The sequence below is a fragment of the Rutilus rutilus genome, assembly GCF_951802725.1.
Source record: "Rutilus rutilus genome assembly, chromosome: 6".
NCBI lineage: Eukaryota > Metazoa > Chordata > Actinopteri > Cypriniformes > Leuciscidae > Rutilus > Rutilus rutilus.
In genome coordinates, this window is record NC_140214.1 from 4,445,306 (window position 1) to 4,461,812 (window position 16,507).

Consider the following 16,507-nt stretch of genomic DNA (forward strand, 5'->3'; position numbering starts at 1 on the left):
CGCTCGTTCTCACCGGGTTTTTTCAAAATGTCTGAGGGTCGCAAGAGAAAAAGTGTCTATACGAATTGTATGACAAGAAGAGAAAGGCCTCTGAAGAAAGAAACAAGACCAGAGTGTTTTTGGGAGAATATTTCACACGCTGGCGTGCGCTAAAAGCACAGGTTGGGCCTCCCACTGATGCCTCAGTCGCGAAGTTTCTACTCGACAGGTAAAGTTTGGCATGCTATTTGGAGAAATCCATTTAAAATCACTGCTAATGTAAGCTATGATTAGCAATGCTAGCCCTGGCACAAGTCACGCACCGCACAGACACGGTAAACATCTCAATTTGTCTAGCCTTATGACCAAATGGTAAAAGGTATCACGCTGAAATGTTCTAAAACCTTGTGTGTTCATTTTTGATAATTCCAATGTGTTCACATAGTATTTATTACACAAATGCAACAAGCTACTTCTCCATTGCAGATCATGTCTTGAGTACTCACTCAATCGATCAGTATAATAAGTAAATAAAACACGGAAGGGCATTTGACATTTTGTCTTGCATGAATGTTTTTGAGTTAGAGTGTTTTGGGAGAATATTTCACACGCTGGCGTGCGCTAAAAGCACAGGTTGGGCTTCCCACTGATGCCTCAGTCGTGAAGTTTCTACTCGACAGGTAAAGGAAAGTAGGCTTGTATGAGCCATGCCAACAGCAACTTGTAAACAGAGCGTGCACGAGGAGAACTAGGCTCGTGCATGCTCTCTCGTGCACACGTTTAACCCTCTCCTCTGATGGTCTTCGTTTAGCAGTCACACTGGGGGCCTTCCCGGTCATAAATGACCGGACACCTAAAAATGAAACTTCCTCCATCCCAGTAAAAACCAATGCAATTTATTTTTGTTCTATAATATTTATTCTTTTTAATTTAGAACTTTGAGACAATTTGATTGAACTTATTAATATTTATGCAATATTTATAGTCCATTTTTTGCCATTGAAAATAATGATAAATTTTTTTTTTTTGATTAAAAAAAAAAAAAAATTCTATGCAGTATTTTCGGGTAAAATAGAGACTAGGCTTTCAGAAAAAAAAAAAAAAATTAATCAATTTATTAAACATAAAATTAAATAAAACATGTTATTGCATGGGTTTACCACTAGATGCCTGTATAGCTCTAAATGGAGATGTTTGTGAATTCTAGTTGTTTTTAGACCAAATTACTTACTTTTAAGATGTGGATTGAATGTATTTTTTTAGAAATTCTCAAATAATACTTTTTGCCAAGGTTTATAACACTTTATTAATTATTATTTTAATAATTTTAATAATTATTATATTAATTATATATACATATATTAATTATAATTATTAATTATGTTATGTTTTTCACTCTTGATGTTTTAGAGCTTCACCCCTTCATTGCTAAGCACTTTTTTTCTGCATCGTGGCTGATTTGTAGAGAATTTTTGTGTTTTTGTCAATTTCCCATTCATTTCCTATGGGGGTAATTTTGACCGAAGACCAAAATCATGACAAATTTTTTTACGACCACTTAGCATGCTCGGATCATGAACTCAATTTTTTTGTATGTTCACATACCTAATGCCAGAAAAGTCACCAAGTTTCGTAATATTCTGATGAAGCTGTGATTTTTAAAAATTCAAAACAGATTTTTGTAGTCTGAATTTATTGGTGTGTATGTGTATAAAAGTGTGTTTGTATGTGTGTGTGTGTGGGTGGGTGTGAATTTTTTGCACTCTTGATGTTGTAGAGTGTCACCCCTTTACTGCGGTGTACTTTTTTTTAGAATCGTGGCCGATTTGTAGATTGTACAGTCAAAAGTTCAGAGAATTTTTGCGTTTTTGTAAATTTCCCATTCATTTCCTATGGGTCGGTCATTTTTGACCGAAGACCACGAAAGGGACTATTTTTTTTACGGCCACTTAGCATGCTCGGATCATGACCTCAATTTTTTTTTGTATTCACATACCTAATCCCAGAAAAGTCACCAAGTATCATAACCTTCCGATGAAGCTGTGATTTTTAAAAATTCAAAACAGAAAATTATTCGGTCAGAAGTGACCGAAGACCATCAGAGGGTTAATAGGCGTTCCCTCTCGGGAGCAGGTAGAGTGTTGCGCATGTGCATTTTTTCAAAAAGTGGAGAGGGCGGTTCTTTTCTAAAATTCGGGAAAATCCTCCGCTATACCTTTAATTTATTGGAATTTAGTTTCGGCACTAAAATCACAGACTTACCCCTATAAATGTTTAAAATACCATACAAGCCCATGAGAAACAATATTAGCATCCGAATAGGACTTAACTGACAGTAGCCTATGCTTTCACTGGCCTTTAAAAGCGCTTTTTAATTAAATTAATAATATTGTATAATAATATAATTAAAAATATAACAACAATCAGTGTAATGACAATTTTATTCTTTGCATGAAAACACTTGAATTAGCCTAATTGAATACTGTCTGGGTGTATTAAAACTTCAGAATTATATTCGTATAGACCTGTAACAGTGATAAAGCTAAGAGTGGTCCAGACCAACCTTACGAAAGTGTGACTTACAGAAGATATACTTAGCGTATGAACGTGTCGGGAATCGTGCCATAACGTTAAGAGAGAGGTTAAGGAATAGGTATAAGAACTACTTAGCGATAAGAATGTTTTGGGGAACCGGGCCCAGATCATTAACTAAAAAAAAGTTGTTTTAGGGTTTAGTTACCCTTTAAACCCCAACTAATTCCAAGCTCCATCAGATGACAGAAATGGATAAAAAACCTTGGGAGAAACCAGGCTCAGTCGAGGGACCAGTTTTCCAAGCTGCATCACAAGTCAGATTTGTAAAATAATAATGTTTCATTTTAGGAGAAACAAAAAGTTGACATTGAAACAACACATATTGAGCGCTCCATGAAACCTCCCGAGCTTTGAAACATCGCTGCAAACTCTCCAGACCATATCACTTTAATGGTGTTTCTGCTCCTCAGGTTTGAAGCATGAGCGTGACATCCTTGAATCAAATCTAATATTGGCAGATTCCGAGGATGCGGACAAACTGATGGATGAACGGATGCACGCAGAGTTTCTTGGCTGGAACCTTTTGAGCTCCTGCGAGAGAACCGCAGCTGTCGGCAAGATTCAGACTTCATAAAGACAGTGACAGAACAATGAAATTGAAAGAGATTCATCTTTAGTCACAACTTGGAGAACTTTGTTATAGTCGGTAACACTTTATAATAACGTTCAGTTGTAAGTCATGTATAAGTGGTTTAGTTAATGATGAACTAATCATTTACAAAACATTCATAAATGATTAGCAAGTGATATACTAACATTTTATGTATGTTTTGTAAATTCCGTTATAAGTCATTTACAATTGATTAGTTAATGATTAACTAATAATTTACAAAACATGAATATGCGTTTCATAAATGTTTAATAAATGATGTTTTTTTTGTGTATGTATGTAGCAATTAGAGGGTGCAGAAAGTGTTGTAAATGCCTTGTATACATGTACAGATCATTTGTAACAGGTAAGTAACAGTGTTCAACACAATGATATGTTAAACGCATTAATAAATCATTTACAACACTTTCTGCATCCCCTAATCTAAAGTGTAAACTATTTATCACTTGTAAATGTGTTACACATCATTCGAAGATAACATTCATAGATCTTATGCCTTATTGATTCTTGAAGTGGTTTACACATCATCTATAACAGGTGTTGAACACTGTAGTGTGTACTGCAGTGTAAGTGCTGACTGGTGAGGGTATAGACAGCTGTCTTCTCTGAAACACATGGGGTCTTTAACCACTGTGCACCTGATGTGAGCATACAAAAAAATTTAACATTTATTAAACATTTATGAAACGCATAGACATGTCTAATCAATTGTAAATGACTTATAACTGAATCTACAAAACATGCATAAAATAATGAACATAATACTTATTAATCATTTATGAACGCATAGTCATGTTTCATAAATGATTAGTTAATCATTTACTAACCACTTATAAATGACTTACAACTGAACATTATTATAAAGTGTTACCCAATAGTCCAATTTTTCAAAAGTGAGCAATTTTGAGAGATTTGAGGGTGATGATGATGTATAGTCTGATATTTTGCTTTTAAATACATTAATCATCACAGGACGCAAATATTGGGCCCATTTCAGATTAGACTCATGGAATTGCCTCTGGACTCTCCTAATACAATAATGCCATCCTATCACAACCCAGCTAAGCACTTTATCTGAATAAATTCAGGGATTTCTTTGCAAAAGCAGCAGTCATTTTACCACAAACAAATGTTTCTCCATCATAGAGTGCAGCAGGCGTGTTTTTTCAGCAGACAGGCTTCTTCTTTAACTGCCGTACGTGTTACTCGTGGCCGGAGCTTTGCTGATATCATCTGACGTCTGCGGGGAGACGAGCGCAACTGTGTCCTGATAACCAAGAGCCACGTCCAGCGCTATCTCAATGCTGAGCTAAACTACCCGCTCCAACCAGATCACTGTCATCCAGCCAGGCCAGAGGGAAAGGTCATGGCCTGACCGGTGTGATGGGACACAGAAGCAATTATGATAATCTTTTGAATGCAATTACTTGTATTTCATGTGTCAGTTTCAGAGATGGAGAGCAGAGGCATGTGGAGCTATTGAGGAAACCAAATGAAGGAATTTGCAGGAACTGGATGAGAATTTAAAATACACTCTCAGAAAAAAAGGTACAAAAGCTGTCACTGTGGCGGTATCTTTTCAAAAGGTACACCTTTGTACCTAAAGAGTGCATATTAGTCCCTCAAAGGTACATATTGGTACCAAAAGTGTACATATTAGTACCTAAATGGTACACATTAGAAACCTTTTGAAGGGTACTGTCCCAGTGACAGCTTTTGTACCTTTTTTTCTGAGAGTGTATTTTAGCAGCCCACACAAAACTTGAACAGTGTTTATAAGTAATAGCATTTATTTATCTTAATTTATTTATACGCTGATTAGTTCATGGAAGAAACTATCGACGTAACTATTTGAAATAGTGATGTGCAATTCGTGAACGAATCGGTCTTTTGAACCGGTTCTTTTTAGAGAACCGTTTGAACCAGTTTACCAAATCATACCAAACCGTCTAAAACAGTTCTTGGGTCGAGTCAGCGCTGATCTACAAGTCACTCAATCAAAACAGACGTGCCTGATAGGGATATAACGTTTCTCGGTAAAATATCAAACGTACCGTTCTCCACCCACGGTTCGGCACACACTTGCACCGCGGTTAATCTCAAATCTGACGACGCATCTACAATATGGTTTGTTGAAAATAATGTGTAAAATTAGCCTACGTAAGACTTCGTACTTCCGCTCAATTTCAGTTCGCTTCTGTACTCAGTCTGAGATAGCAACCTATCTCCCCGCTTTCCTCCGGCCTGAAAACAGCCAGCCAATCAACGAACAGAGGGCGGGGTGAGAGCCGTGACGTAGACGCTGATTGTACCGTGGATGCTTAGATTTACTTCACATAATCTGCAAAAGTCGTTCACAGCCATGTTCACTCCGGTATTTCGCTCGATGGTTTTGTTTTCGCATCATACATGTGTTTACAGTGGAAGTTTGATGTGGCTGAGCCAGCGCATAACACACGTCATAACCAAACGTTATGTGATTAGCTTACGGGTAACCAATGATTTTAAACTTCAGACAAGCGCCCCCGCGAGAAAGAAAACGCTTTTCAATTACGCCCTTCCAGACTCTGTCTACAAAGCAAAGCGAAGTAGCAGAGTTTGGTATAGGCTAGCATAAAATATCCTGCAGTAGGCTATATGATCCTATGATGCCGGTTATTGCCAACTCATGGCAATAACAGCGGTTCAGTTAGTCCAACAGTACACTGAACTTAGCACAGTCTTTCAGACACATCTGTCCAGTGCTGGGTAGATTTCTAATTAGAGACATTAGAAACATTACACTTAATTTCAACATTAAAGGCTAACTCTCGCCAAAATGCAACCTAGGGTTTTTTTGTTAATCTACCCGATTACTACTAAGTCAAACTTCCGTTTAAAAGCATAATTAGAATGGAAACGCCACTGTATTTTCGTTTTCGGTCAAATTGCCTTTTGAATGGGAGTGCTAGGGGCACTTCTATGATAGCATAAAAAATTGCTATTTTTAAAACACTAAGAAGGCTTGACACAACTTAAAACTGTGCTTGAAGTATCACCAGGGGCTCATCACATGAACTCGAGCATTGACGACATTGTTTGTGTACACAGAGTTTACTAAAAAGAAAGATTTTGAACAACTCTGTGTTTCCGTCCGCCGGCATTTTGACAGTCAAAAGTAGTCGATCTCTGTAACAGGGAGGAGAGTAAAGATGGAAAGCTCCTGAAGCTTAGTTCCATATAAATTCACGGATAATTTGTTGTTTTGTCGTTAGTGAAAATCAATATTGACCTTTATTTGAAAAAGGATCCTCATATTAGAAACAATACTAAAATTCAGAGTCAGTTCATTCGCATTCGGAGATCGACTATTTTTGACTGATTTTTATTGTTCTATAAAAAGAAAAAATTAGTTTATGAAAGTGATGCAATGTGACTCTGCACGTGAGAGAATCAGATCATCATATGGATGCTCTGTGCATTTGAGTGAAGGATCTTTATTGTGTCTGCCACCAATGACCAGCAGACCAGAGCTGAAGGTCTTCAGAGACTGCTGGGAACGGGAAGGTTTGCTTGATTTGCTTTATAAATTATTAAAGCTCCTCATGATAACAGTGGGGTTGAGCTCTGCTGATTGGTTGTCAGAAACACTGGTTAAAGAAATATTTTGACTTGATTTCAGGACATCTCTCCTCAGCCCTAACTCTTTAAATTCTGAAATAAAATCAACAGTTTGGTCATGTCCTCTAGCTATGACCTGTCACCTTTACTGTTATACTTTAGGTCGTTTTAAAAACGCGAACACAGCGATGGTTTCAGTTTCGATTCACTCCTTAACACAAAGATAGGGATCGTGCTCTCAAAGCTGAGACTCAAAGGAATTAATACAAGTGAAGCTCTGAGGACAAAACCGTGTCCAACTGTTTCTTAGTTTTTATGTTTGTTTACAGTGGTGCATTCATTAAAAAAATGATACTTTAACTCAATTCAGTGATGGACAGTGGTTATACAAACATGGGTAACACTTTCGAATACTGTTCCGTCATTAATGAGAAACTACACAGGAACAAATAACTAACGCAATAGTAACATCCTAGTAGCTACTATTAACTAACAAGAAACTCTGATTAACAAATTAGTAATTATATCGCTCAGTTAATTAGCTAATCAATAACTAAAATAACACTATTGTAGACCAATGTGTGAATTTCTGTACAAAACTAAAAATAATTAAATCTCACTTGATTTTGTTTACATGTCAAAATGATCCATGCAACATATCAATTGCAAGTACTTTATAGTGTAAATGTTTGGCAGTGGCTGATCTTTTGGGAGCACCTGTCATTGAGATGAATGTGAATGCTAACAGCTTTCCTCAGGTCTCATATAAAGTAATCTGGAGTATTCACCCTGTAGCCTATATAATCTCAGCCCACAGGGAGCAAATGTCACTCTTAAAGACAACTCTCAATCGTTTGCAATCACAGTTTTTCTGCGTCCTGCATAATACGCGCACATGTTCAAGAGCGAGCGGAAGGAACTCGCTTCTTCATACAAGGTGGTTCTCGGTGGAACTCGCATGGTTCTTCATACAAGGTGTGTGTTAAAGGTTAAGTGTTCATTTTAGTGCACAGACTCATTAATTAGCAACAGCGAGCGATCACGTCTCATAGGAAATCCTGGGTGAATATGAGATTGGCCATTTGTGTTTTTGTTTGCTTGTGTTGCATATTACAGATGCTATTGAACTGAAGGTGCTGTGGTATTGGTCTCTCTTCAAATTAAATCCTTTTAAAGGCATTTTAAGCCTGTAGGTTGTGTTTTATGTTGTGTGTTTGTGTTAGGATTCAGAAATATATTTGTTTTCTGTGCATCATTGTAGATCTATGGTCCTGCATGCTGATTGGTCAATTCGCAGTCCCACTGTAGATATTTGGTGTCTTTAACTACTACGTTTAAATTAGTAATTTGATAAGTGTTTGGTCATTCATGGTCTAATGGATAGAGAGTCAGACTGGTATTCTGAAGGTTGTGGGTTCAATTCTCAATACTGGATGGAATAAATCTTTTTGTGGGAGACTTTGAGCTTTGTAACTTTGCAGATCTTATACATGCACAAACCGCTACATAACACACTAAAGATAAAGGAAAGCATGAAAACGCATCATATGACCCCTTTAATTTTTTCATTATGTATCTTTTTATTAATGTATTTTTTGTATTGTTGTGACTAATTCAGTCTTTAATTCAAATTTGTAACATCATACCATGATATTAACGCCATATTTCCCTGTCCTATAGATATTCGACTCTGAGCTCCTGATTAAACTGACAGCAGAGCATTAATGACATTTGAGAAAGATGTCCAGATTCACTAAAACGACACTTTTAAATGGCAAATCCACTTCATCTATTTTCTCTTAAACTCCATTTTTCATTTAACCTTTATTCAAGAAGGGTAGCCACGTGAGACTTCATTCTCTTTGGCAAGCCAGTTCTGACAAAGAAAGCTGCATTTTTCTCACAGTGATGCTAAACTTAACAGACAACTACAGTAACACACCAACCAAATTAAACTGTCTTGACCTGGTCTGGCTGCTAAATTACAACCAGTGCTTTCATGCAATGACATGTTTCGATCTGGATATTGATAATGGAGAGGGGTCTCTGCTGTGGAGCTCTCAGGGCAATGGAGATCATACACACAGCTACTGTGAATTGTTAAATGATGTGAATTGTCCAGCAATGCCCTTGAGCCCTATGAACCTCAGTATATTAGTTTTTTCTTTATTTCAAGGCTGTTTTATCATGCAGTTGAGGTATAAAAAAATATCAGGTTATAATATGTCAGTTAATAGTCTTTATTTGTCCACGGTGTGAAAATTTGGCTTCACCACACAGTGTTAAACCCCTGGTTTCATATAAGGCTTAGTCCCAGACTAAAATGCATGTTTGAGCTGTTTTAAGCGAAAGCAATTGCACTGATATATCTTAAAATATGTCAGAGCCATTGTTTTGTCTCAAGATCCACACAAAGTGATGTTTTTTTCTAAGTGTATATATATTAGTATGCAAAAATATCATATGTGTGTAAGCATACCAAAACTACACACTGACTTTTTTTTTTTTTTTTAATGGCATTCCATTTCAATTAAGAGAATTATGTTTAGGTTTATTATAAAATTATTAGAATGCGTCTGCATGAAATAGTTTTATGGAAAAAAAATATATATATATTGACAAAATATTACAAGGCTCTCACGTGGTTAAGCGTAAAATTCCTTTAACAGACTGGGCTGTGTCATTAAAACATGAAGGCCTGGTTTCACAGACAAGACTTAGTTTAAGCCAGGGTTAAGCCTTAGTTCAAAGGACATTTAAGTAGCTTTTATAGACGTGCCTTTAAAAACACTTGAGACAAAACAATGGCAGTGGCATATTTTAAGATATCAGCGCAAGTTGCTTTCAGTTAAAACAGCTCAAACATGCCTTGACTGTGAAATCAGACATTACAACACGTTTCAGCTTAACACAGCCTTCTTGAGGCATTTTCTTTTTTTATAGTGCAAAGCTAAATATTTTGTTGTGTGAGGCATTTTGATGAGAGTAAAAAATCTTGCCATCACATTTCCACGATATTTAGAGTGTGTATAGGCCTATTTTATGAATAATTGTCCACAGACTGGGAGACAGATTAGGCAGTAAGCAAATGACACCATCCATCAAAGCAGAAGCAGCACAGCAGATAATGTCCATATAATTGCAGTGAATTATCCTCCATTACAGCTTTCCACTGAACAGCAGGAATCAGAGTAACTGAACCTTTTGGCATCTGTTTTTTTAAGCAATGCTTGTCAAAAATGTTCTCTATCTTCCCTGCATCTGTCACTTATCGGCAGCTTCTGAAACTGATTTTCTTCTGGCAATCCAGCGAGACATGAGGTGAGTAATGGCTTGCCGCTGTCAGCACTGCCAAATGCTTCAAACTGATTTACAAACGCAAGGGATGTGTGTTAAGACTGCGAATTAAGTCATTAGCATTCATGAACGCTGGTTGCCGTTTTGATGGTGAGCCATTGAAACATTACAGATGTGTGTGTTTTAGCTACATTCAATTTTTTTTTTATGTAAACAAATTCATTTGTGAACGAATCGATTGAATAAATTATTTAAATAATAATCCGAAATCTCATAGGCTTACTCTCTGAGGTACTTTTGAACGCGTAATTACTTTGTGACCGTTAAAAAAATAAGTTCTGTATGAAAGTGTGTTGTAGCCTATAACTGTAATCCAGGCGAACTACATTCATATTGTCATTGTCACGTGACCTAACAGCATCAGTTGCGTCGCTTCACTGCAATTCATAAATCCTCTCACGTGGCTTCACAGGATAGGAAAATGTCTATTGGATGCACCCTTTAGAGTAAATAGCCAGCAAGCAATTTTGTTTTTTAAAAAGATGTCTAATAGCCGCCCAGACACAGCCCAGACATCTAGGCTAAAACAAGACAAAATTTGGGCTGTCAGTGAAAATGTACTAAACGTCTAAACCATAGCCCAAGAATAGACTATATCAATTAGATAACAAAGAAATGAAATGAGTGAAGAAATGAACAAACACATTTGCTTACATGATGGAATATCATACATCTCGCAAGTTATTTTGGCAAAAAAACTACATGTAACCAAATTCAAGGTTATTTTGGCTGTAAAGTGGCTGTAAACTCATAGCCGGACTACAGCGGGGAAAATAAGTATTGAACACGTCATCATTTTTCTCAGTACATATATTTCCAAAGGTGCTATTGACATGAAAATTTCACCAGATGTTGGTAACAACCCAAGTAAGCCATACATACAAAGAAACAAACAAAAATAAGTTCAGAAATTAAGTTATGTGTAATAATGTGAAATGACACAGGGAAAAAGTATTGAACACATGAAGAAAGGGAGGCGCAAAAAGGCATGGGAAGCCAAGACAACTGCTGAAAACTTACAGTAATTAAAAAGCAATCCAGCCCCCTGTCCGTGGAGATTAATAACAGCTGGTTCAGTCCCAAATGATGGCCTACAAAAAGGTCTCATTGCCAAGGTGTCACACAAGACACATCTCATGATGGGTAAAAGCGAAGAGCTGTCTCAAGACCTTCGCAACCTAATTGTTGCAAAACATAATGATGGCATTGGTTATAGGCGCCATTCTAAGCTTCTGAATGGTCCAGTGAGCACTTTTGGGGCCATAATACGGAAGTGGAAAGACAATCATTTCACCATAAATTTGCCTCGACCAGTGCTCCTCGCAAGATTTCTGATAGAGGAGTGAAAAGAATAATCAGCCCTGTTTACACCTGGTATTAAGATGCGTTTTGGTCGATTGGATCACAAGTGGACAACACTAAATACAGGTGTAAACCGGGTCTAAAACTTTTTGAGCTTGTCCACGTTCAACCACTTCCAGAGGTAGTTGAAAACACATCTGACCAATTCGATTGCTTTCGTAGTGTAAACTCTCATGTGGACAAATGTGTTCAAACAGCCACAAAAGACCGTCTACTGACCTAATGCGTAACTTTATAGAAAGAGCTCTAGCCAGACGAGATAAACTGTCAGCTAGAGACCCAAGTTTGGTTTGAAGACGAAAACATACCAAGCACAATGTTCTCTCATCATTCCTGATTTCTAACACACACTCGGCTGGTCTTGCGGCTGTCAGAGCAGAAACTAAAGCTGATGCTCTCCGTGTGTTTTTCCGTCGTCTCCAGTCCAGTTCATATGGAAATTGCATGACCTTATTTTGTTCATTTGATCGAAAGATCTGAAAAAAAAAAAAACATATATTTACCAGCCCATAGACCCTCCCCTCAAAGAAATCAGGACAGAAGTGTTTGAAAGTGGACAAAAGAGACGGATTAAAACACCAGGTGTAAATGGGAATGTGTCTCCCTCGTCTACTTGTTGTGATCCGATCGACTGAAACGCAATACCAGTTGTAAACAGGGCCAAAGTTACTACATCAAAAAATCACAAAGGATGTTTCTTTATACTTCAAAATACAACTTTACTTATTCTCAATGTTTTTTATTTCTCAAAATCATTAGAGGTTACTTTGTTTGTTTTTTTACATTACATTACATTACAGGTTATTGTTTTTTTACTTTACATTTTTATTCAAAATGACACAATGACATACAAAGAGGCCCGTCAAACAGAATTATGATTATAATGGCACTGATTATTAAGATATTTACACTATATTTGCTGTGCTGCATTTTGGTTTGACTGAATCAAACCAAAGCCCATGTATTTGCTATGCTGCTTTATTCCCGAAGTCCATGAAAAATGTAGGTTAATCTTCCAGCACAGAGTGTTCAGCAATTTCTTCCAGAGCTCCTGCTAACAGGCAAACAAATTTAAGATTTACCACAGAATCCCAAAAATAAATCAATGCCAGCTCTGTTTTAAAGCAATGCACAAAAGACCACTCTTTTAAAATTCATATAGGCATTATCTCAATCTGAATATTTAGATTTAAATGCATATAATAATGTAAAATTACAAATATAAATAGGATCCAGTGTATTGGGGTTATAATAATAATTCATTCCATTTATATAGCGTGTTTTTTACATGGAAGGGGGGAATCTCCTCAACCACCACCATATATGTTACTGTTCAGTCACAGCTGTGCGATCTGAAACTGATTTACACAAACTGATGCAAGAGGGAAGAACTGTATTGTCAGTTGACAGACATGATAAATAAAGTGACCTGAGTTTGTGCATCGCACATTTGAGTATGTGGAGAGATGAGAAGACTTAACCAAGACTGACAGCTCATAATGATGAATGTCAGATGAGGGGTCACGATCATGCATATAGCAGTGAAATTATTCTCCAAAGTGAATAGAATTCAGTTTCATTGCATTATTATTCTGCGTGCATGAAGCTTTATGGCTTTCATCAAGCGAGACGCATGTTATAGAAACCCCATCATCACGTTCCCATTCTTGCCACTGACCTGTTTACAAGCCGGGCTAACGTAAATGCACAATCACTCAAAATAATAATAATTCTGTGGCTAAACCTAATTTGATTGTGGGCAAAGGTTCCATGCACTGGAAATTGATTTTTTTTCAAAGGGATAATAGGTTACTCAGAATGAAAATCTTCATGTCGTTTCAATCCTGCATGAGTTACTTTGTTCTGTGAAACAAAAAGGAGATATTTTGGATAAATATTTTACAAATCATTTTTAGATTTACACTCTCTGTGCTTGCTGGGAACTGGAAATGAATGGCTAGTTTCAGTAATGCTGCATTAAAGTACCCATGAAAGTTTTTGGGCTTTTAGTATGAACATGTTCTTACTGTTATCTATAAGCTAGTCCGCTCCAAAACAATGAAAAATTCACATTTAGAAGATATTAGCATTCAAAACGTACAGTCTCTCACTTCCGCCAATATGTATCAATGATTTTGAAGACGTCACTCTTCAGCTTCTCATTAGATTTTCTGTCCAATCAAATGCTCTCTAGAATCTGAAGCTCCGCCCCCTACATTATAAATAGACGCTAAAGATGTGGCTGAAAGGTCACTTGTTCACACATTTTCTATTTTCTACATGATGAATGGCGCATAGTGCACTATATAGGGGATAGGGAACGATTAAGACAGCGTAAATATGCTTTCCATTTGGCCGAATGAAGTCTGGTTTCACATTAGTGTTGTGCGAACCGCCGCCTCACTCATCATTGACATCTTGAATATCAATGCAGAATTGAGAATTGTTTCAAATTAACAAATAATGTTTAATTTTCATTTTAAAAATGAATGAATTCAACAACTGGATTTAGATGTTAAATCATAAAGCACATTAAGACATAAAGCACATGTTTAGAGTAGCCTACCTGACAAATCTTGCACCTCCAATAACAAACTCCAATTTTCCTCAATTTCATTGACTTTATCATTTGAACAAAAGGGAATAATCAACCAAAAATGGATATGCTTGAAACGTTTTTATTCACAATGACCCATTTTACAAGTCAGTAAAGTGAACTTTTACAATTGACTCATGTTATCAGAAGATGAATCTGAAGTGTAAACACATTTAAAAGTTTCTCTCAAAAATGACACATTGCTTTGAAACTCCATCAGAAAGACAGCGTTGTTGTTTAGATGATGCGAAGATTGTTCACACTGCATTCAGCAGGATTTGTGTTATCCAATGAAAACGTTTAGAGATGGACTGAAAACAGTCTCTCTCCTCGTGACTTTTTCCTGTAAAAGTTCAGTCAATATTTTTCTGTCCTTTTTCCCCTCAATAGGAGAGAATAATAGTTGTCCTGAAGCTCAGCTTTTGGAAAAAAAAAAAGAAAAAAGAAAAAAACTTTTGCGTTCCCATTTGCTGGACACTTGTTAATGCTTTTATCATCATTTACATCTGCTTTAATTCACCCATTAAATGAAAATAAATAAAAATAAAATATAGATTCTATTTCAAATCAGCTATGTCTGATAAATCCATGTTGCAGAGGTGTACGATGATGCATTTAAAAGTTCAAACAAGTCTCAAGTCACACCCCGATCTCCATCTGCACCACAGCAAATCCAGGCGGAGCCTCCGCGACCTTCTTCCTCCTGGACACCAGTTTGGCCAGGTTTCGGATGGACGGAGTGGCTCGAAACAGCAGTTGTTTTAGGCCGGAGCGGTATTCCTGTCGGATCAGACAGTACAGCACCGGGTTCAGGCAGCTGTTGGTGTGCGCCAGGCACACGGTGATGGGGAACGCGTAAGCCTGCGCGTTGTAAAACGCGTTACTGAACGGAACCAGGTCGAATTTGATGAGCACTCCCCAAACGGTCAGCGCCTGGTTGGGAAGCCAGCACAGAAAGAACGACAGAACCACAATAGTGACGGATTTGGTGACTCTGGAGCGGCGCTTGTGCAGCCCTCTCTCGCTGTCCGAGCCGGGAATGCCGCTGACGCGCCGCCGCAGAACGAAGCGCAACAGGAGGAGGTAACAAACGCAGATGATGACCAGCGGAATCACGAAGCCCAAAAGGACCTTCTGGGTCTGATAGAGACCGAGCAGCAGCTGCGGGTCCCAGCTACCGGAGTCCGAGAAGCGGACGAGGCACAGCTCGTCGTCGGACACCTGCGCCGTGGTCGAGTACACCGCGTGAGGGATGGTGACCACCACAGACACCAGCCAGATCCCCAAGCTGGCCCACTTGACCTCGGCCCAAGCCGTTCTGGGACTTTGCATCCGTAGGGAAGAGGACAGAGAGCAGTAGCGCGCCACGCTCATGGCCGTCAAGAAGAACACGCTCGCGTACATGTTCATGGTGGTCACCGAGCTGATGATCTTGCACATCACCTTTCCAAACGGCCACCTGAAGTCCAAAAGTGTGTCCACGGCCCAGAACGGAAGGGTCAGGACGAACTGCAGGTCTGTCACGGCTAAACTCATGACGAAGCAGTTGATGGACGACTGCTTGAGTCTGTGGCGCGACTGGAGCAGGTAAAGTGCCAACAGGTTCCCGACGAGCCCGAGCGCGCACACGATCAGGTAGACGAGCGCGATCACGACGCGCATGGCCATGCTCGAGCTGTCGCCGTAGAGCTCGGGCGCAGACTCTTTGGAGAGGAGCTGGAGCCAGCATCGGAGCGACAGGTTCTGGTGAGTCGGGTTCGACAGCGCATCGCCCTCGTCCAGTGCCGGACCGCACGACCCTAAACCCGGTGCCAACGCGCTGCTGTTCCCCTGCATCATGGCACGGCTTTACGCACCCATACGATTTCTATAACATTCCATGTGCTGCACAATTGTTTCCCTAAAAGTCATCCTACAGGTGCAGCATGCGAGCCTAATATTCAGAGACTGCTGTGAATCTGTGCTGCTCCTCTCTCTCCTCGGACTCTCCGCACCTGAATGAGCTCGTGGAGCATCACTGCGCTTTTATAGCGGAGACTGCCACTGTCACATGGAGAGGTTGGCACTTTTAGCGTTAAAAAGGAGAACATAAATATAGGTTTTTTTTAAATTATTTTTTATTTATTATTATTTAACAGACATTGAGTATATGGATTAAAGCATCTGCTAAATTCCACAAATAGCTGTTGGAAATTACAGGAGTTGGCATAAAACATGTCTATGATTATTTTTTACATTATGATTATAAATGGATAATTTAGATTCTCTAATGCCATTTATTTTTGCATTACGTTAATGACAACTGATGGGGAAATGTTATCTTATTTGTCATTAAACTATCACAATTAGATTTTAATGATTCATTAAATAGTTCATCTTTAAGCAAAATATAACATTGTTTATTTGTT

General features: G+C 38.3%; 1 protein-coding gene across 1 annotated transcript; it reads right to left on the reverse strand.

Moving 5' to 3' along the window:
- Nucleotides 1-14,197: 14,197 nt before the first annotated feature.
- On the reverse strand, nucleotides 14,198-16,459 carry rxfp3.2a (relaxin family peptide receptor 3.2a). Its single transcript, XM_084410175.1, has one exon. The coding sequence runs from the start codon at nucleotides 15,936-15,938 to the stop codon at nucleotides 14,739-14,741; it is 1,200 nt and encodes a 399-aa protein (XP_084266301.1). The 5' UTR covers nucleotides 15,939-16,459; the 3' UTR covers nucleotides 14,198-14,738.
- Nucleotides 16,460-16,507: the final 48 nt, after the last annotated feature.